The 23,230-nt window shown below is 28.9% G+C and overlaps 3 protein-coding genes across 14 annotated transcripts; 2 read left to right on the top strand and 1 right to left on the bottom strand.

The window, feature by feature from the left end:
• Positions 1–39: 39 nt before the first annotated feature.
• On the bottom strand, positions 40–4,067 carry LOC116431999 (protein phosphatase 1L). 2 transcript variants are annotated; one of them, XM_031988229.2, is made up of 8 exons: positions 3,675–4,067; positions 3,114–3,378; positions 2,759–2,956; positions 1,565–1,858; positions 1,344–1,500; positions 1,135–1,265; positions 760–1,067; positions 40–681 (listed from the first exon to the last, which is right to left on the bottom strand). In XM_031988229.2, exons 1-8 carry the CDS (start codon positions 3,704–3,706, stop codon positions 597–599), a joined length of 1,470 nt encoding a protein of 489 aa, XP_031844089.1. In that variant the 5' UTR covers positions 3,707–4,067; the 3' UTR covers positions 40–596. The 2 variants fall into 2 exon arrangements, with proteins under 2 accessions (XP_031844089.1, XP_031844092.1); XM_031988232.2 differs by having other exon boundaries at positions 3,114–3,359; positions 3,675–4,057.
• Positions 4,068–5,693: 1,626 nt separating this feature from the next.
• Positions 5,694–21,212, top strand: Ziz (dedicator of cytokinesis protein Ziz). Of its 11 annotated transcripts, none has more exons than XR_012998090.1 (30): positions 5,694–6,012; positions 6,547–6,663; positions 6,872–7,050; positions 7,364–7,433; positions 7,660–8,100; positions 8,189–8,683; positions 8,788–8,954; positions 9,051–9,212; positions 9,278–9,357; positions 9,448–9,701; positions 9,792–10,033; positions 10,225–10,324; positions 10,720–11,091; positions 11,185–11,382; positions 11,447–11,593; positions 11,674–11,860; positions 11,937–11,966; positions 12,618–12,796; positions 12,901–13,106; positions 13,192–13,602; positions 13,710–14,010; positions 14,072–14,231; positions 14,309–14,469; positions 14,561–14,890; positions 14,973–15,123; positions 15,487–15,749; positions 15,835–16,192; positions 16,616–16,907; positions 16,982–20,506; positions 21,172–21,212. XR_012998090.1 is itself a non-coding variant. In XM_031988227.2 (30 exons), exons 1-30 carry the CDS (start codon positions 5,914–5,916, stop codon positions 21,199–21,201), a joined length of 6,339 nt encoding a protein of 2,112 aa, XP_031844087.1. In that variant the 5' UTR covers positions 5,694–5,913; the 3' UTR covers positions 21,202–21,212. The 11 variants fall into 11 exon arrangements, 7 of the variants coding, with proteins under 7 accessions (XP_031844087.1, XP_031844088.1, XP_031844083.1 ...); XR_012998091.1 differs by having other exon boundaries at positions 21,175–21,212; XR_012998093.1 differs by having other exon boundaries at positions 16,982–19,698.
• A 102-nt stretch (positions 21,213–21,314) lies between these two features.
• c12.1 (spliceosome-associated protein CWC15) lies at positions 21,315–22,724 on the top strand. The gene is made up of 3 exons (XM_031988233.2): positions 21,315–21,478; positions 21,693–21,999; positions 22,214–22,724. Exons 1-3 carry the CDS (start codon positions 21,348–21,350, stop codon positions 22,454–22,456), a joined length of 681 nt encoding a protein of 226 aa, XP_031844093.1. The 5' UTR covers positions 21,315–21,347; the 3' UTR covers positions 22,457–22,724.
• The last annotated feature ends 506 nt before the right edge of the window (positions 22,725–23,230 follow it).

Here is a 23,230-nt window from a genome sequence, read left to right on the forward strand (position 1 = left end):
ATATCCTTCAAAGTTTTCGAAATAATAAGATGATACAAATATATTTTATGTTAAGATATTTATTTAAATTTAATATACCCAATCTTGCATCATATTTATTCATACATGCTATCTTCAATGTACACAAGTATAAACTATTACATGTGAATTTTATTTTAAAGTTTAAACGTTACTGTTAGGCATTCATTTGACATGAGTCAGTGTACCTTTGCAGAGTACACACATTCCAGTTTATACAAAAATAAATATCACGTATTCACATTTGTATAAGAAACTCATATTATTTAAGAATTATATCCTAATTTAATTTTGCATAGGCTACATACATTTGATTCATTATTTCAACATTAATGTGTAATGTACACAAAGTATACATAAACATTGTACTCATATATCTACTGTTAGTGAAGTAGAAAAATTGATATTGCGAGAAACATATAATATCAATATTGTATACTGATTCAATGATTGCATAAAATATTGAATATTATAATAGACGTAATGAATGTAACAAGTAACATTTTAATCACATTTTTAATATACTTAATGACTAGAATATCTTTGGAAAATCCTAGTTTCATTATATAATTAAAACATTATTGATTTTTCTTGGCCTCTGAAATAACGAATTTACGATCTTTTAAATTGATAACAACCACAGTAATATTGTCTACGGAACCTCTGTAAGTTACAAAACAAATATGTAGTAAACAAGTTTACGCGAATATTTAAAACTGTTACAATACTGTTTCATACTACCTGTAGTAGCTTTGCAGTGTAATACTTTTTGCTCCAAAATGAGGTTCATTTATACGTTCTTTAATGAACGCCACAGCCTCTTCATTTGTAAAAGTATCCCATAAACCATCCGATGCCAAAACAATGAACATTGGATTATGATCACTAAGATCGAAAGTTAAAATATCAGGATCAGCAATTACTAATTTTTTATCCTTCAGTGGGTAATCTCCTAAAGCTCGAGAAGTAGCTAATATACCAGCTACTCTCCACACACCATTGAATGTTACTAAACCACCTGCTTTATTTATTCTTTTTTTTTCTCTTTCCTGAAAAAATGTATTATAAAAAAATAGACTTAGTTGGAACTCTGCTTCCACAAATAAAAATATTTACTTGTTGTGGTTTATGGTCAAAGGACAAAGGTATCGCATTGCCTTTTCCATCACACATTACACCTCTTGAATCTCCAACATTTGCTACAATTAATTTGTTATCTTCTAAAAGAGCAATCAAGGCGGTTGTACCTAAATTGATATTATTTTTGTAAAGTTATTTTGTCACTCAAATAATTAATGTAATGTAAGTCTCAAAAAATTGATTACCGGCTACATCCATGTTTTTCTTAGCTGCCTCAACTAATAATCGATCAACCGCTAGGACTTCATCAGTTAATAATCTGCCATAATTTATTTTATTTCCATCAAGATAATTGGTAATATCTATTTTCTGTGGCTTTTCAGTTGTCCTACATGGCCTTACCTTTAAATTACAATGCAAGCAAATTAATTGCAATCATTAAAAAAATATTCAATATATATTATACCTCTCTAGTAATTGGCCTCTGCAAGCTATCCAATTTGTCAAGTAACTCTGGATCAGTTACACCAACATTTTTCTTCATACAATCATCTGTTAAGGATGTGCTGACCGTTTTCCGAAATGATTTTTTGCGTTCAAGATTTGCATCGTTTTTCTCTTCTTTCGACTGCTCCTCAAATTTATCCACATTTTCTGTTAATTGAGTTCGTGATGTTCTACCAGCTATCAAATCTTTCAATTCGATCACCTTTTTATTAATGTTTGGGATAAGATTGTCATATGCGTAATTTGCTGCAAACTGTGAAAAAAATTTGTTCTAATTCTATTTTATGTTCAAATACATACACAATATGAGCATATGATTAATAACTTATTACTAAGGTATTTAATAGCATCACTTGTATATATGTACAATGTACCACAACTATCCTTTTAAATACATACATTCAAATAATAATTATAACAGTTTAACAGTGTAATAATCTTTAAGATAAAATTTATCTATTATTTACATATTACTATAATATCTTGTAGACATATCAATGTAAATATAAAAGGTATAACTTCTTTGACCTAAATGATTTGCTATATGTAGTATTATGTAATATATTCTTTGATTTGCATTGATATCCCTGCTTATAATATATAAGTCTATTCTATGTTTGAATAAAATACTATCTGTTTTCGATAAAGATACATTATTTCTAAATCGTTGCAAGCTCTATTTTATTTTTATTGAAATATTTTGTGAACAGTAATAATTCATGCACAGTAGTATTTGTTAAGTGTTTTCTATAAGCTAAGCAATTATAATTAAATGAAGCATTCACTATATTAATATGTATAAGGATAAACTATATAAAACAAACGTATTACTTGCTCAGTAATAAATTTACATAATAAATGCATTGCTGTCTCATTGAAATCTATCTTTACATTTTATTTAATATAATTGCCACTATTATATTATTGTTTATTATATAACTATAAGTGACTAATTTTACCTTACTCTTTCATTTCTTTAAATCTGCAATTTTGGGTAATGATCATATAAGATCATAAGAATATAGTAATGACTGTAATCTTATACGAGGAATATAACTTTAATGATTATATTACACAAAGTATTTGAATTATAGATTAATTAAATTTCTATAATATCTAAAGAAACTAAATTATCCAATATATTTGAACTTACTTCTCCACCATGTCCATCAAATACAGCAAATAGTGATACACCTGTATTATTCATATCTTCATTTACAACAAAACGATCTTCCATTCGAGGTCTATGACCTTGAACAGCATATGCAGCAATGTGTCCTTGTTTTAATTCCCAACTGAGTTTTACCCCATTGTTAACAGAATCGTTAACTAAGAATTGTAGTTTTGATACCTATTTAAAATGAATTATTGCGTTAATATATTATATATTTTAAATAATGAAACACTGAAAAATTTTTAAATTATATTAATTACACACAAACAAATTTATAATGAATGCTTAGATATAAATAAAAAGCTTATTTCTTATATTAATTTCTACAATGTACCTTTGATGTGGTACGGCCAAGTGTATATTGAATTTTTCCTAATAGCGATCGGCTCCATACATCAACTGCTTGTATGTAAAACAGAATTATTGCCAAAACTGCTCCACAAATTAATACTTCTGGCTTCAATGCGTAGGCTCTCATGATTCTCCAAAAATAACCCAATGGGGTATTTATCCCAGCATTTAATCCAGTGGGAATACCCACCGCAAATTTTGACACCAGCTTCATGTGTGACACATACGTCTGTTTCCCAATTATGATACTTTATAATTACAAATTAGGTGAATTACACTCTATGATCGTATGTTTCAAACTAAAAATAATTACTATTCGAATATTATAATTACTATATCCTACTGTGGATTATTAAACAATTGAATAACAAGTTTGATGTTTCCAGTATGTGTTAAAAAAATAAGAAAACTACTAATAAGATTATGTTCGAATACTAATTATGCGACGTGAAAATTACGTCTTAAAATTTACAAATACTTTTCATATAAAATGACTTCTGAAATAAGAAAGAAGTAAAATTCTGTTTAAATATTGTTTTGTCACCTGATATAAAATCCTGTCTTCAAGCTCGTCATCCATAATATAAGGTGAAAAACACCTTGAATCAAGCCAGTTTTATAGTAAATGCGAGTTTTAATGGAAAATAGATAATTATTTATTATAACACGTCTGTGATCGAATAAAAAACATGCACAGACGTAGCATTAATATTTATTGCGGATAATTTTTACAACTATTTGTTTCAATAGTTTAAAAAGTGGTATTAAATTGACATTAATTTATACAATTTCTAATACTTGCAGCAGACGATACCAAATTTTAAACGTTACTGCAGATTGAAGCTTAGATTCACGCCGTAATCTAATGCACGCGGCATTCTTGGTACATATTCTAAATTCTAAATATATCCTTTATGTTGCTGTCAATGGAATCCATTAGAATAATTTGTTCTAAATATATCTATTTCTGTAACTTCATATAATATTCTTTTTTACATAATGTATTGATAGATAAATGTAAAATTAATAAATGATGTAGTACTTAGAAGTACTTAGAATATGTATTATATGATTGTATTTTCGATACATAATAGTTACGGTATTTTGTACTGATTCTATAAAAAATTATCTCAAGTATCTCAAATGTTTAATGAACGTATATATGTTACATGTAAAGAATCATCATAGAAGTCTCGTTCATTAGTCTATTCTCAAATCTAAACACAATCTTGCAGTTTGTCATATATTTTACAAATTACTCTTTCAGGTTATCTTAAATTGCTAAAAGAGCACATTTTGTAGGTCAGTGAACTATAAAATTATTTTTATTTTAATCCTTACATGTTTATATCTCATGATCTAATTTAATTTTCTTTAAATTACAGTTATTTCCAATATTTAATAGGAATGTAAGCTATTTCAAATAAATTGATTCTAAATTATTTAATTTTACTAAATATTTAATATCTTAAATTTTGGATAGTTATTTTGTGTAGCGTGTACTATCTGAAATAAAATTGTAATGTTCGGAAAGAAGAATAAAATTTAAGGTTTTTTGAAGAAATTAATTCAAAATTGCAGTTCCACTTTCATGATGATTCAAACGAAATAATATCTATATGTATATATTATTTTAGGAATTCAATGTAAACAGAGTGAATAAGTGAACAGAAAATTCTTTGTGAACTGATTATCGTCTCTTTAACATATTAACCTGATTAAGATAGCAAATATAAAATTTTTAAAGTTGACATAATTATTGACAGTTTTCCAAATATATGTAATTTATATTAATATTATAAAAAGAATAAGAAATTAAAATTAAAGGAAACTATTTATTAGTTACTGTACGATGTTTGAAACGAGCATAATATAATTTAAGGTCCGATATATTACATAGGTTATATATTACATTATTCTCGCGATATGAACTCGGTAACTAGGTAACTACCTAAGTACATAGTAAATATGTCATTTTCGATGTTGATGCATTCAGAGGAATTGTTACACGATGGTAAAAGAGATCACTACACTATCACAAAAAGAGTGTTCTAAATTAATTTGTATTTTAGAAATTTTGTAACTCTTTTTTATTTCCAATGTTTATAAATAATTAATCCCATTACATAAATGTCATTTGAGTTTGGAAAATACGTATGTAATATCAGAACTGAGAAGCAATTTAAATTTTGCAGCTTCATATATAACGATTTCATATTAGTTTAAAATTATGACAAAGTACTATTTACAATTTCCTCTACAAAATACCTTTATCTGAATACATTTTTTCGAATAGTTAATTGGAAATACAAGAGGGATACGAAGGATGCTCACAGCCTGTAAAATAAATAAATACATGTCTATATACATTTGTGTAGGTTGCTTAGCATAAAAAGATTTCGTAGATTTTGTTTTACATACAATGGAGCGATAGTGTCAAGTACTTAGAAGATCATATCGTGTAACGGGAACATTTTTTCTCACTTTTCTCTTCAGTATGTTAAAAGAGATGGAAAATGATGGAGGGGAGAGATGCGAGTTCCTAACGCATAGGACAAAGTGAGTTCCTATCGCGAGAATACTGTACAGTGCAGCGGTTCTGTTATCCTGAACGCTGCATAGGGTGAGCAGTCATGCGTTGTTACGACGTGAGTTTAGAAGCCGCGTAAATATGGCTGCGGCAATAGCGAGTGGTTATTATGATCGTATGTAATGAGTATGTATAATGTTTGCGATTGTTCTTGTTGGTGTACGGTGATGAGATCAACGTGCCATCGGCAAAGATGAGCGAAAGAAAGTTCACTCGCGGCTTGGGTAAACCAGGCATGGCCGCTCAATTACGAGAGACTGTTTCTCAGGTAGTACGCGAGAGTACCGTACAGGTAGGACCGCTGACATTCCCGAACCGCTACTTTTACCGCTTGATTTCACGTATTAATTCTCATTTAATTAAAGAACAAAAAATTAACAATAATAATTGACACCGATAAAAGTTTATTCTTCTTGACATCATTTATCTTCACATTTATCATATTGTTCATTCATTATTCATGATAATTGCTGTCAACCGTATACAAAATATTCACTAGAAATATTTCGAAGAGAGAATGAATTGAATTAATATTTCATTAATTATTCCTTTGTATTGATTCTTATGGACTTATAACAGACTTATTAACACCAAATAACGTTTCCTTGAATGATAATGTTATTCAGTTTGAAACATCTCCATTTATGGTATCTTATATTGCCTTGTCTGTATTGTTTTATTATTGCCTCCTTGAATTAAGGATGAATTATATACTCTTTTTGAACATCATTGTTTGGCCTATATATTATTATAAGTTTTTTGTTTTTGAACTAATTTTTGCTGTAAAGCGGAAGAGAATTAAATGGAAACTATTATTTATTTTCAGAGTAAGCCACATTTAGTAGAACCCATAGATTTTGAAAGTTTTGTGTTAAAAAATAAAACTTTATTACAAAATGACCCTCAGAGAGAGCTTCTACTTTATCCTCAGGATGATGTCTCAGTGAGTTTCAACTCGGTATTTCTTATCTATTTATCAGAATTTACATCCGTTGTATGAGTAGATAAATTAATATGAATTCATATAGTGGATGTTACATATATTACATATATTACATATATATTTCATTTTGTTTCATTTTGCAACATTTTCACATTCTGATAACAAGCAATTTTAATCAGATAATTTTGGAAATATTTCTTTCTTATAGCAAGTAGTATTACCCAGAAGATATCGTACTCTTACACCGACAGTACCACAAGTTTCAGATAATGATGAAGGAGGAGAGAATCTTCTTACAAAAGAATGTTTACGAAGTTATACATCTAACTGGAACCTGATACATTATAAATATTCTGCTTATAGCGGAACTTATCTTGAACTGCCTAAGTATGTTTTCTCTTCTGTGTTAATGAAGTATTTTATGCTAGTATAAATATATAATATTAATTTATATTTATTTAATACAAACAATATGTTCAAAAAACTATATATTGTATATGTGATATAATGCATGTCTAATGCATATGTGATTATGAATATTTTGATTCTAATTTACAATATTTGAAATTCAATCCTGTATATATTTTAAGTACCTAAAAATATATTTTAATGTTGTGATAATGAACATCTAATATCTGATTCTGTTAAATTATACATTCCACTTTCAAATGTAGTTCATTTTAATTTTTTTATTTTATAGAATAGCAAAAGCAGATGATTTAAAAGATGAAATATATGAAATTGATACTGAGGTAGACCAAGTTGACGAGGTAAAATATTTTGCTTTTAATGTAAATGCAAAAACAGTGGTCCAAAAATGAATATTCTTTATTGCAGAGTTTTATCTGGTTGCATGATTAGATAAGCAAGATTTGTCTCTCAAATGTGTCTATTTAAATACTTGTACTATAACTTGTAATAATAAATACATTTAGAGTATTTTGTAAAAAGCATGAAAAAATAATAAAAATCAAATAGTTTGTTTAATTTCATTAGGAATTAACGAAGAGTAATGGCATCACAAAAGAAGGCTATTTGATGAAAGGACCAGAAATTGGAAGCAGTGATCGAATGTTTGCACATATTGGCTCAAAATCATTTAAAAGACGATTTTGTCACCTTAGACAAGAAGTCGATGGCACATACATCCTTGAATTTTTTAAGGATGAAAAGAAAGGAGAAGCTAAATTAACAATAGTAATGGATTTTTGTACTGAAGTTACAAGAAATCCAAAACGTGGAAGGTATTGTTTTGAGTTAAGAATGAGCGGGACTCATAAATCATATACTTTAGCAGCAGATAATGAGACAGATATGCAAGATTGGTTATTAAAGTTAAGCTCAGTATTACAGCATTATAAACAGCAGGAAGAGAAACGCGCTGCTTCATTAGAAAGAGCATGCAATACACCTCCCCCCTCCCCTCAACCTATGCAAGTATGTAATGTAAAAATAAAATATTTTAGATATAAATTCTGTACTATTTAGATTTGCGAAATATAAGGTTTTATATTGTCATTTATAGGTTTATGGAACATTAAAAGGCTTGGAGCAGAGCATGAATCCACAGTTAATCAAATATTCTAGAGAAACTGATACAAGTATAGCATTAGCTAGACGTGAAAATCGTAAACGATTATTTAGTATTTATCCTCATATTCCGCATAATAAACAACAGTCAGGAAGTTCTTGCGAACATAACGTTGATCCATTTAAAGAGCAATTTGGACATAGAATTTTTGTGAAATGCGAAAGTCTGAAATTTAGATTACAAGCACCAATAGATGAAAAAGAGTCATTGTGTCAAGTGGAACCATATCAAACCACACTAAGTCTTTACGATGCAAGAAATGGTAGAAAACTTGCAGAAAATTTTCATTTTGATATTAATCATGAAGTTGTTCAAGAAATGGTAAAAGAATTAAGTCCTGTTGGTATTATGACAGAATGTACTGATAACGTAAAATTACCGGATGATTTAAAAAGTATACCTTTAGACTGGATTAAATATCCAAAACAGGTTTGTTATTTCAAATTCAGTTTTTATTGAGATCATCTATCAATATTTTATTATCACATATATTATCTTTTGTTCTAAATTTACTTTATTTCTTGCATTCACAGGCCATATTTAGTATTAGTAATCCTCATCCTGATATATTCTTGGTTGTAAGAATAGATAAAATATTACAAGGAAATATATGCCAAACTTCAGAACCATACTTAAGAGCTACGAAAGATCCAAGATTAGGTTTGAAAGTTCATAAACAAGTTAGAGCATGTTGCCAAAGGTAAATTGATGTATAATTTCATTAAAAAATTAATATACACATAATAAATACTTTTTTTCTTATAAAATTCCAATTAATCTGTTATATATTTTTCAGATTGGGAAATTACAGAATGCCTTTCGCTTGGGCTGCCAGACCCCTATTTAGATTATATAGTAATGAATTAGATGTATCATCTGATTTTCCAGCGATATATAGACAAGAAGGAAATAAGATAAAGGATGATGAATTACTAAAACTTCTTTCAGAGTACAGGAAGTATGTGTCAAAGCAACATGAACTAAACTATATATGAACGTTTACTAACACCTTCTTTATTTTAGACCTGAAAAACTTAGTAAATTGACTGTGATACCAGGATGGTTAAAAATAAAAATTGAGTCAATTACAGAATTACCTGAAAGTATGTAATCAATTAATGAAATTGTATATTTTCAATTGACCGTAGTTAAATAATAAAATTGTAAGCCTACTATTCTTTTTCTGTTCTTAGATACATTGTCTACATCCTTAGCAGCTTTAAAACCATTTCCACTACCACCGCCTTCTGAACCGGTTCTTGAAGTGGCAGAGTTTGAATGTACATCAGAAAAAGACGTCCATCCTTACACGACATACATTAATCATCTGTATGTTTATCCACAAACTCTGTGCTTCGATGCTCAAAAAATATTTACGAGAGCCAGAAACATCGCATGTATCGTTGAATTACGAGACGATGATGGTGAAACTGCCGCACCTTTAAGAGTATGTACAATATACATTTATTTTTGTTGAAACATATTTTACATTTAAAAAATCATTTTTTATTGTTAATATTTTTATATTTTTGAATAGTGTATATATGGAAGACCCGGTGCTCCACTCCTATGTTTGCGAGCGTGTTGTTCAGTTTTACATCACAATGCTGTTCCTTCATGGTATGAAGAAATTAAAATACGACTACCGACGAAACTTCATTCTAAACATCATTTACTTTTTTCGTTTTATCACATAAGTTGTGATATGAACAAGAAGAAAGAGAATGGAGTTGAAAATTGTGTTGGTTATGCCTGGTCCCCTTTGTTGTATAAAGGAAGGTAGGATATTATTTTTTAAAGTATTATCGTATGTAAAAATTGAAGAATAACTAAATAAGATAAAGATCGAAATACAGTGTCTGTTTCATATTGTATTTATGATTACAATGATTATTATTATTATTATATAAAGTTGCTTAGGATTGATTTTATTTAAAATGGATTATAAAAAATATATGTATTTTATATAGATTGAATGTAGATATGGATATGAACGTGCAAGCACTGCCAGTAGCTACACATTTACCTTCAGGATATCTTTCAATACAGCCTCTTGGACTAGGAAAAGGGGTAAGGATAAAATGAAAGAAAATATATATTTCAATATTTAACTTAAAATGACAGTAAAATTGAGCCACCAAATTAATTTCTTATTTAATTCTTATGAAAAATAAACTTGTTACAACATGCGTTTTAATCGAAAATATTCAATATACACTATCTCTAATTGTTTATTCCTATGTAAGCACTTCAGACATGATATTTGTGTTCAGAGTGAGGTAGATAGTTATTATGCCTGTTAGTATATTTCAGGTCGCTTTTAAAGTAAACTGTAAAATAAAAATGTAAAAAGACCTAGTAATATTTTAAGAAATTTATTTAATAACAAAAGTAGTTGTAAATAATAATTGTTGAATCTATTAAGTTTGATAATACTTTAAAAATTTAATTTTGTATACTTTTAGAATGCGGGACCGGAAATAACATGGATTGACTCTCAGCGACCAGTGTTTACAGTAGCATTTCAATTAATTTCAACCGTGTTTACACGTGATGTACATTTGCATAATTTATTTGCTCACATGGAACGAATTTTGGATACAACCACGGGAGCCGTACCAGCAGATTCAGAAACATGCAAAATATTAAAAGCTGCACATGCGGTACAACTAGTTACTGTTATTACATTTCTTCCTACTATATTGACTCAATTATTTACATTATTAACGCATACTACAAATGAAGAAGTTGGATTATTTATTATAAGACTTTTAATACATTTTATAAATATGGTGCATGAAGCTGGTAGAAAGGAAATTCTTCAAGCTTATATTAAGGTAAACATTTTTCGAAAGTGTAATTATTTGTTACTTTAAAATAAAGTTAGGAACATTAAAATTACATTAGAAGTATATTAATATGTTTCACAGTTTGTTTTCGTATCGCCTACGCAAGGAAATGGTAGTGTTACAGTTCATGAACAGTTAGGAAGGCATCTGCCCACATTGTTAAAGCCTAGTAACACCGACTTTTTAGTCGTAAATAAATTTATGCATCATTCCAACTTCTTTTTTGAAATAATGATCAAAAGTATGGCACAACGATTACTTTCCACGGGAAGAATAAAGGTAAATCGTAGAATAGTAAGCTATTTAATCAACAAAATGAATATATAACGGAATTGCTTTATAGATGCATAGAAATGAAAGATTTTCTAAAGAATACCATGAAAAAATTAAAAGTTTAGTTAATGATATTATGCCCTGTCTTATGACCAAGTATAAGGAGATGCCTGTTGAAACTCATGAATTAAATAAGAGTCTTGCGCAGTTTCTAAAAGTAAGTAAATATGATACATATTTTATATTATATAATATAATTTATGAAATAATCTATTGTTAAACTATGTTTTATTGTAGCGATGTCTTACGTTCATGGATCGAGGATTTGTTTTCCGTTTAATCAATTCGTACATGGACAACTTTTCCCCTGGCGACCCACGTACATTGCACGATTTCAAATTTACTTTCTTACAAACAATTTGTTCGCACGAACATTATGTGTCCTTTAATTTGCCAATGATGCAATCACGAATCACCTCCAGAGGTAAAATTAAAATCGCTACTCTTACTATATTCAGTATCTTCAATTGTGTAATATAACCATTTTATGCCTTATTTAGAAGATACAGAGAGTGATCCAGAATGTGATGGTATGTTAAGATATGTTCATACACTCCCATCTTTATTGTGGTTTGTTACTGTAGCCATAGTGAGTGGGAGTTGCACATAATTTTGTTAACATTGATCACCATTGATTACTAGATTTATAGAAAATATTTTCATGGCATTCTTATTTATTGCTATGCAAGCTTGGTTTATTATATCACTGACATATATTGAGAACAGAAAATTTCTAAGTTAATAGAATATTTACTGATTGCACTACATATGTAGTACACGTATAACATAGATCTTACATTCACAGACACTCACACTTTGTATGTTTTTTAAACATATTACCATACAATATTATGTAAATATCAATGTTTTCTACAATTTTACACAAACAGAATGCACGAATTTTCAAACATTTTATAAGCACAAAATTAGTGGAATAATTATATCGTTATTAAAAGTTAGTCAACTTTAATGAAACATCTATTTTGATGAACGTTAGAAATTAATTACATATAGTCAAAGTTTTATAGCAATTTATTAAATAATTATAATTAAGTTATGTTAATTTCATTTAATATTTAATATTTTTAGGCGGACCTTGAATGCATATATATTTCTGTTTTAATATCGTTCGATATCATTAATAATGAAGTAGGTTTATTAATGTAAAGCATTCGTTACAGATTTAATTAATGAGTATTGCTTGTCTGAAGACTTCTGTAAACACCATTTTTTGGTTGGACTCCTAATGCAAGAGGTTAAAACGTCTTTAAACGAAATTGTACAAATTCGAAAGGTAGCTATAGCTACATTAAGAGATTTAATGGCAAAGCATGAACTTGATGATAGATATCAGAATAAGGTAAAGAAATCAGATATAAATTTATTCTTCATTATAATTACATTTTAAGTGTATATTGTACATATTAATAAGATGTATTAATACAAGTTATAATGTTTGTGTAGGGTCAATTAAGTAGAATAGCGTCCATTTATATACCGTGGTTGGGTATTGTATTGGAAAATTTGCATCGACTACAGTCTGTACATGACAGTAATAAAACGGAAACTAAACAAAATGGAACTAGCAGAATATCAACGAGTAGTTCATTTTTAGCAAACAAAGATACTAATAGTGTTACAACTACTGGAACTCCAAAGTCAATTCACAGGTAAGATTATATACATATATTTTAAATAATATAATTCAAATTGCATTTGAAAATTAAAATAATTTATATAAATTGTTATGTGCAGACTTACACTAAATTTGGATACGCAATCTCCAATAAGAGCGTCCATGCATCTACGAGATTCTACATATTTTGCAGCCATAGCGGGGCAAGGTTTAGTTAATGGATATTCATGCACTAGCATAGAATCAGATACATCAACCATATCTGGTGCTTCACAGTCAAATATATCTCAAGAAACTACAATTGTAATTCGCGAACCTATCGAGAATGGTATGAGCGAAAAAAAGAGACATTCACGTTCTTTAAGTGTTACGCAGTCATCGCCTAGATGCGATAAGTTGCAGTCGTCGGAAGTAAAGGATATTCTGCTCTGTTTCTTATTCGTGATAAAATATTTGGGTGATCATCAAGTTATCGCTTGGTGGCAACAATGTAGCGACTGTGAAATTCTGAACTTTTTTTCAGTGATAGAGTAAGATTATATTACAGATGCAATACTAATAAATTTAATTCTACTGTGTAGATATATGCTTATTATTTATATTTACGTAATATGTATTTATATACTTATTTTTTCAGAATGAGCCTGTATCATTTTAAATACGTAGGGAAAAGACAAATTGCTACAAATACGACAAACAATTGTGGAAAACCGCGAACAGTGAAAGCAATGACGTTGCCAGCCAGAATGGCACCTCCTGATTTTTCCACCGAGGGACCTGCTACTAGCACTTTACAACCTCATAACAGTACTCCCAGGGAAAACCTTGTTGAAAACGATAGTGGTAAAGTGCATCAGGTTCTATTAGAAGCAAATATGGCAACAGAAGCTGGTCTCATTGCATTAGATTGTTTAGGATTATTCTGCCTCCACTTTAAGGTACAATAAATTTAAAGTTTATGAAATATGTGGAGATAATTAAAAATATATATTTTTTTAGGACGTACTTTTAACAGCAAGTGGCGATAATCCAATTATGCAAAAAGTATTTACTATTTATTTATCATTCTTACAAGTTGGTCAATCTGAAACTTTATTGCGCCATGTTTTCGCTAGTTTCAGAGCTTTCTTAAATAATTACTCTATAATTCTTTTTCAAGGTATAAATTTTAACAACGATTACAGTAGTGCGATCTCAATAAAAATAAATAATTAATAAATACAATTAATTTTACAGGAAATGCAATCCTGTGTGGGCGTTTGTGTTACGAATTATTACGTTGTTGTAACAGTAAATTAAGTTCTATTAGACAGGAGTCATGTGCTTTGCTTTACCTTCTTATGAGAAGTAACTTTGAGTTTACCAGTAGGAAGGGTTTGACTAGAGTTCATTTACAAGTGAGTGGAAAGAGTTTCATAAAATTTCATTTCTTGTAATGAGTTGAATACAACAATATTTGAAATATTTTACATGTTCGTTTTTCAACAGGTAATTATTTCGGTTTCTCAAATGCTTGGAAATGTTATCGGATTAAATAATTCAAGATTTCAAGAATCGTTGTCATTGATAAATAGTTACGCTTCGTCTGACAAAGTAATGAAAGGTACAGGCTTTCCAGTAGAAGTGAAAGATCTTAATAAAAGGATTCGAACCGTTCTAATGGCAACAGCACAAATGAGGGAACATAACAATGATCCGGAAATGTTGGTCGATTTGCAACACAGTTTAGCCAATTCTTACGCTAGTACACCAGAGTTACGATATACGTGGTTAGAAACTATGGCTAGAAATCATGCAAGAGATGGCAATTTTTCAGAGGTAGATATTTTTACGTATTTTGCGATGTGACGTTTAAACAACTAGTCCATTACACAATTTTTATACGATTATTATATTGTAGGCTGCTTGTTGTCAATTACACATTGCTGCATTAATGGCCGAATATTTGAAACTAAAAAAAATTCACACATGGGGAGCAGAAGCATTTGATAAAATCTCTGAAAACATTTCTAGAGATGAGTGCAGTCTTAAACTCGATGCTGGTGAGATTTGTATGTTTTGCACACGTTTGTATTATGATTTCAATTTTAATTATTCTGAATATGTTCTCCATCTTGTTAATTATTTTCTTATTATGCATGTAAAATTTGCATGGTACACAGTTATAATTATTCACATTTATGTAATTTAATATAAATTTAATATAAATTTCTAATTTACCATGTTAGACCATTTTTATCTTTATACTATTAATTTTTATAAACTAATTAATAAATTAACACTAATTTATCATGTCAGGTCGTCGTTATTTTCATACCATTAATTTTTTTGTAAACCAATTGATAAATTAGCACAAAATGTTTCTCGTTTTTTTACGTTAACATAGTACTTTATAATTGATATTACTATTTCAGGCGTGCAAGATATCCATTATAACGAGTATTTACTTCTTGAACAATTGGAAGTTTGTGCTGAAATGTTAGAGAAAGCAGAACGATTCGAACTTCTTGGACATTTGTACCGTTTAATAGTTCCTATTTACGAAGAGAAACGAAATTATGAAGCTCTAGCAAATTGTTATTCACATTTAGCGCAAGCATGTAATAAAATTGTAGAAGTTACTAAATCCGGAAAAAGGCTTCTCGGCAGATTTTATAGAGTTGCATTTTTTGGTTCGGTAAGAAAAACTAAACATGAATATTCTACATAACATATACTCAATTATTTTTGTAATTTGATTATCATAAATATGAACTTTATAGGCATATTTTGAAGACGAGAATGGGCAGGAGTATATTTATAAAGAACCAAAAATTACGTCCTTATCAGAGATTTCAGAGCGTCTAAATCATTTATATTCCGATAAGTTTGGCGCAGAAAACGTTAAAATGATCATGGATTCTGTACCTATTGATATAACCAATTTGGATCCAAAATTTGCATATATTCAAGTGACGCATGTAACACCTTATTTCGAAAAATATGAATTAGAAACTCGGCAAACAGAATTCGAACAAAATCACAACGTGTCCTGCTTTATGTTCGAAACTCCATTTACTAAAGAAGGAAAAGCAAGAGGTAATCCAGAAGATCAGTGGAAGCGGAGAACAATTTTAACGAGTAGGTTAATTTTATATTTAAATATCTTCAATTATAGAATTTATGAACGAGTAGTATGAATACTTGTAATTAACCAATATTATGTATATTTAATTGTTACGTTCAAACAGACAAATACAGAAAAGAAATTACTAAGAAAATTGTTGAATTGTATTGGGTTGATGCAAGTTTTGACGTTTTTTTTATAAGAAATAAAAAGAAGAGTATTAGATAAAAATTAGGTAACTAACGAGACTAATAAATAACAGGATTGATGATATCTAACAATAACCTGATAAAATACTCAAGAGAGGTCAAAACTCAATTAAGCAAAAATGTTTTACAAAATATTTAGAACGCGAATTCCACGTTGCCTGCGGTTGAAGGATTTCACTGTATGATGTTTCTTTAATATTTTTAATGTTAATATTTGCAATGTTTCAGCGCAATATTCCTTCCCGTATATCAAAAAACGGATTTTAGTATCTGAGAGACGGATAATGGAACTCAGTCCAATAGAAGTAGCATTGGATGAAATGAGACAACGCGTTCAAGAATTGGAAGATGTAGCTCTTATAGGTCCAACGGATGTAAAAAAGTTACAGTTAAGACTACAAGGCAGTATATGCGTTACAGTCAATGCTGGACCACTCGCATACGCTTCTGCATTTTTAGATCCCGCATTATCTCCTCAGTATCCAGATGATAAAGTTGAAGAATTGAAAGATGTTTTTAGGTATGTAATTCACCTTCATCGATCAACTGCTTTTATTTATTGATTCTCACATTTAATGTGTAACCTACTTTCAGAGAATTTGTTAAGATATGTTACACAGCTCTTCAAATAAATAGTAAGTTAATTACATCCGATCAGCACGAGTACCAAGAAGTATTACGTGAGAATTATCAGAAACTTTGTCAAAGTTTATCATCGTTACTTGGAGAATCTGTTTGGCCTGATGAGCAAGTATGTAATTTTAAACGTAATAGCGCTGCTTTGTTTAGTGCTATCAGTGGTGCTACTAATCATTCGAGTACAGCCTAAAATAAGAAACGTTTGGAAAGAAGTCACCCGCGTAATTCAATTAGCTTTGTTTTTAAAGCAATTTCTTATCTAAATGAATGGTACAAAGTGGGTTACATATTATCCCATTACTAATTTGCTTAAGCACAAAAGTAACTGTGTTATTAATTATGAATTAGAAAATATTGTTACTAATTTAGTAAATCATTACAATTATACATTAATATTAGAATCAACCTATCTTTTCCTATTACTTCGCTTAATGGCAATATATGCATAAATAATGTTGCATAGAATAGAAATGAGAACTTCAAATGTTTGGTTTTACATTATACTTCACAAACAGTGAACGTATACTAGTATTTCTATGAATAGTATAATAATTGTCTGGTGGCCTAATTACAAGGGTTTTACATATTTGACTCTCCGTCATATTCCGACATATTTTTTGTACTATAGGTACTCCTTTTTAATAAAAATTTATACGAATAAAAAGTGAATTGCAGGAATAATATTTAGACATTTTTATCTCAGTGAAAGATTTAAATTTCTCTTAAATGCAAAATTTATAATTGTCTTATACACAATTTTTACACACTAAAAAAAATATATATATATTAAATCTAGTTGAATGTAGTATAGTTTGGTGTTATGCACCTAAAGGGGCATTTATATGTATGAGTACACATTGACTTAAGAATTAATAATTTGTATATTAAAATACGTTACATGCGTAGAATTTAATTTGTATATATTTGTATAATTTATTCTACGTATATGGATTATGTAAAGAAGATCTAGTTAGCAAACATTCTATAATTATGCAAGTATTATTATTAACTGAGAAGAGGAGAATATTTTATGACATTATCACATTTTGAGAAGTAAAATATTTAAATTATACAAATTTTTTTATACACTTATACATGGTAATAAATATTAAAATTTAATGTAACATTTATATGCTATGCATTGTCTGCCATGTAAAAATTGTGATACTTGTTGTGTTTCCTCATTCTGGTTAATGAATTAACGAAATTTTATACATATAGTACTTATCCCGAAATTATTCCTTTCAAAAAAGCTTTTTCTAAACTTATTTTTTTTTATGCTGCGCGTTTATCTTCTTTATATAACTTTGTTGTGATACATGTTAAATGTGTAATGTTTCATTACATTCTGTACAATTTTTTCATTAATTCGTGTACATAAAGCAACAAATATTGAAATTTATGAAATATGTAAACTTTAGACTTACAAATGTTGAATATTTAAAAATTTTTTTTATTTTCATTACATTTATTGAACACAAAATATCAAATTAAACAAAAACTATTTTATATGTTACAGAAATTTTATTTTATATTTAATTTATCAAAACATGAAATAATTATTTATACAAATCTTATTAACGTTAAAGCTTTTATGCAAAACTTTTTTGTGTAAATTTTATGTTTTTATATGTAATGAAATGTATAATTGTAATTAGTATATATAAAACACTGTGTTTGAGTAATGGAATATTGTTATTTATCTTTAAAAATATGTATCACTTCATGCAAATTTTGTCTCAAAAAATGTTTTACTTAATACATACATTTACAAATTGTATTACGTGCTTTATATATATTTGCAAATTTAGTAGTACAAAGCTGCATATATAATGTCTACCCAAGCATAAAATATTATGTATAATAAATGCATATATAAGTGATAAAAAACTTTTTCATAAAATTCAGATTATATGTAATTTTGTTATTGCATTATGACAAATGGATATTCTGCAATTTCATTAGATAAGAAATAGCTGTATATTTGTTTTATTCAAACTATTATTAACTGCCATTTGATTTTTTACTTTAAAGTTTGCAAATTTGTAATTTGATTAGTATGAAATGATTAATATAAAAAATCAGTGTACAGCTGTTTATTGTCATAATGCTATAAGAAAAAGGCTGAGTAATAACTATATATTACCGAATGTACATTAAACATATTTGACTTGACGTATATGATAATACCATTTAGTTACAAAACTGACAAACTTTAAAATAAGAATAATATCTAACTAAAACAAATGGTAGAACTTTTGTGCCATGGCATATTATTTCTTTTATTTAGACTGCACTTTGTAGCTGTAGTGCAAATAATTTGCGTTTAGAAACGCCGAGATATTTTGAAATAAATATTACTATTTGTTTTAATTAATGAATTGTAATCACTAATAATCCAGAAAATTAAATAGATACAATTTATGTCAAGTTTATATTAATATTACAACTGAAGAATATGTTTTTATTATTATTTTTAAGTGTGACTTCAAACAATGTAGATACTTTCACAAAGCTCTCTAAAAGTAAATGAGGTATATGCTATACTTAATTTATGTGTACACTTGATTCTCGATTTACGCGAAAATCCGTTTCACATGGATTTGTTTTACGCGAATGAAAATTGCGTACAGTCTGTCAGTACAAGAGAAAACAAAATATTGAAAAGAAAAGTTGGTATATGTTTAGAAATATATATTTATTTCACATAGCATAACAAACGAAATAATAATAATAATATTTTAGAAAATAAAAGTACATTTTATTTGCTGTTACTAACTTCAGATAGTGCATAAAAACTACCGTGGAAAGAGTGTTATAATTTATTGCGTAACAAAGACTCGTGTAAAAAAGTGTCGCGTAAATCGAGGGTCAGATGCCATTTCAAATATGCTATAGAAAAGAAAATTTTTAAACTTATCGAAAATTTCTATGCATTTTATTACATTTCTTTGTAAAAACATTATCATTTCTTTGTAGAATTATTCAATTCTGGAAACTATTTTAGCATAAAGTATATTTAAAACAACTACTGAAAACTATTGCCTCATGCTATAATATATACATTATATACATATGTACATGTACATTTACATACTCTTCAGTTATTGGTCAGGAAAATACTTAAAGGAAAATTTTTACATGATTCCAATCTTATCTCCAAAATTAAAATGAATACGTTCTCAAGTACACTGCCTATTTACTTGTAAAGGTTTTAATGAATGAAAGTTGGAATGCTGTCCAATAATATATTTAAAATAAAGGCTACAGTTTTAATATCAGTAAAAAGTCTGACTATGATAAACACTACATCGTACAAAGTGTATGACATCAACAGTTTACATTTAACATAAACTTTTGTAATCAAGAGTAAAAACTATAGTAACTATGTATGCGTGTGAAAGAAGAAGAGCACAACATGTGTTTAAATTAAATAATTGAAGCGAGTGGTGCATGAAAATAAGTGTTGCTATTATGTTTGTAAGTAATACGAATGTCATCATTGGAATAAATATTAAAATAATCTGAAATGTAACATTAAAAATGTAAAAGATAATTTGTGGAATCAATTTATATTCAATAAGTATGCATGTATTTGTAAAGTGACAATTTTTTAGTTGAACATTATATTGACACTGTTAATCAATTTTCTTTTCATGTAAAATGTACATGCAATAACTTTATTTAATTTAAATCAATCATAATAGAATGATAAGTTGAAAATGTATTCACAGAATTATTTCACATTTTATTATATTGAATATAGTCACATAGCTTAAAGCTTCAAGTACACTGATGTTATTACTGATGTATAGCCATTATAGAAATATGCCATTGTGACTAAAACAATAAAATGACAAATAACTTGGGAAATATTTATTCTATTACATATTCCTGTAATATATTAAAAACACCATTATTACCTTTTTTAATCACCTATATATTTACTTATTAAACTGTTTTAATTTTTCAACATAAGTTAAAAATCTAAATGTATTACATTTTTAAAAAATTAATATTTTAATTTTATTCCCGTAATATTTTGATGAAATTATTTTTTTTGCACCGTTACATAATGAATGGTAATAATTATAATTAAATTGAGTTTAAAATATTGCGATACTGTCACAATCGAATCGTTTCAGCAGCTGATGCTTTACGCGAAGGACCTCTAGTGGAGAATATGGTATATAACACAACTAAAAGTGCATAATTTATTGAGTGATCAGCTGTGTTTTGAAAAACTTTTGTAAATTTTGTTTAAAGAAAAAAAGAAACATAATCATAGATTGGACAGTATTTTCTACAGTTTCATTGAAATATGACTACGGCTGCAAGACCAACTTTTGAGCCTGCTAGAGGAGGACAAGGACGTGGTGAAAAGGATTTAAGTGCAATATCAAAACAATACAGTAGTAGAGACTTACCGTCTCATACAAAGTTAAAATACAGGTATTTGTTTTATTTTATATTATTTTCAAAGAATAGACGTCTTTATATTGCAATTTTATAAACATAATTGTAATTTTCGTTTAGTAACCAATTGAAGGTAACCTTATTCATGAAAATAATTATATGAATTTCCTGATATGTAATTAAACGTAATTTTATGTATATGTTGTCATACATTTAAATATATATATATATATATATGTATTGGTTTTAGAGAGCATGGACAAGGAACAATTGAAGAATTGCGAAATCGTGATTTTCGCAAGGAATTGGAAGACCGTGAACGTGAAAGAGAAAAAGACAAAAGTTCCAATCGACGCATGATAGAACCAGCTAGAGAAACTTCCACGACAAGTGCTAAAAGACAAAAAATTGATCAAGTTCCAACAGCTAGTTTAGACGCAGATGATCCATTAGATGATGATGATTCAGATTCTGAAAGTGATGAAGATGATACTGCTGCTCTTTTAGCTGAGCTACAACGTATCAAGAAAGAAAGAGCTGCAGAGCAGGCTAAAAAGGTTTGGTTTTTGTTGTATTATGCATTATCTTGCCTTAGTTTGTCCCGAAAAGTGTAGAAAGGCATTAAAGAAAAAATTAACATTCCATGTTATCGCAGATTGTTATTTACTTCATTTTTACATACTATAATTATTTATGTAACTGAATTAACTATTTAAATCCACATTTCTTATTTTACTTATCCAACATAATAATATATTTTACACTTTACAGGAAATGGAGAAAAGGCAAGAAGAAGAAAGAATAAGAATGGAAAATATTCTTTCTGGTAATCCTCTGTTAAATTATTCTTCTCAAAGTGCTCGAACGGACATGAAAGTTAGGCGACGGTGGGACGACGATGTCGTGTTCAAGAACTGTGCCCGTTCCGAACCAAAAAAGAAGCACGACGTATTTATAAATGATTCATTAAGAAGTGAATTTCATCGTAAATTTATGGAAAAATACGTAAAGTAAACGGTCACCATTAAAAGCACATTACGGTTGTACATAGTTTTAAGTTACTTTACAAAACTTCTAACTCTCCATTGACAAAAGTATAGCAGTGTTCTCACGGATCTACACATATTATGAAAGACAATTCTTCTCGCCATGTTTAAATAGCGTCTTATTGCTAGATACATGTATGTATGTTCACGCTACCATAAGTGTATCGTCCAATTATAAAAACTATTTTATAATGACCACGAAACCCGTTCAATTAAACAGAAATATTCCAACCGTTTTTTCGTTTAAATCAATAAGTGATACATATTTTCTGCTCCAAAGTATCCTAACGTGGACAAATATCTAATTCCTCGTATTCCTCGCGTGATCTCCTGCGCAACGGGGTCTGCTTTGGGTCCCCATTCGTAAGGGTCGCTCTAATAACTATAGAAAAAAGTCGTTAACTTCTTCGTATGTAAAAATAAGCGTAAAAATATTCGAATGCGAGGAGGAAAGAGTGGGATGAAGCGGATTGAGGTAACGTGTATCGGTCCGGTTAGTTATGTGTATATGTGTGGCAGCGAATGAATAAGTGAGAGAGGAGGGGGAAACGGCAAGCAAGAGAGGAGAGCGTGCTGGAGTTTGTCCAGACAATGTAGGTACGTGTTTCGGTAGCGGTGCGATCTGGCCTCGGCGGTGGTGGTGCTGGCGGCGGCAAGCGCGTGTAAACCGCTGGGTCAAGTATAACCGGTCCCAGAGTTCCCGGAGCAGCCGGAGGCAGCAAGCAGTCTACCGGTGCGACAC

The sequence above is a fragment of the Nomia melanderi genome, chromosome 2 (genome assembly GCF_051020985.1).
Source record: "Nomia melanderi isolate GNS246 chromosome 2, iyNomMela1, whole genome shotgun sequence".
NCBI lineage: Eukaryota > Metazoa > Arthropoda > Insecta > Hymenoptera > Halictidae > Nomia > Nomia melanderi.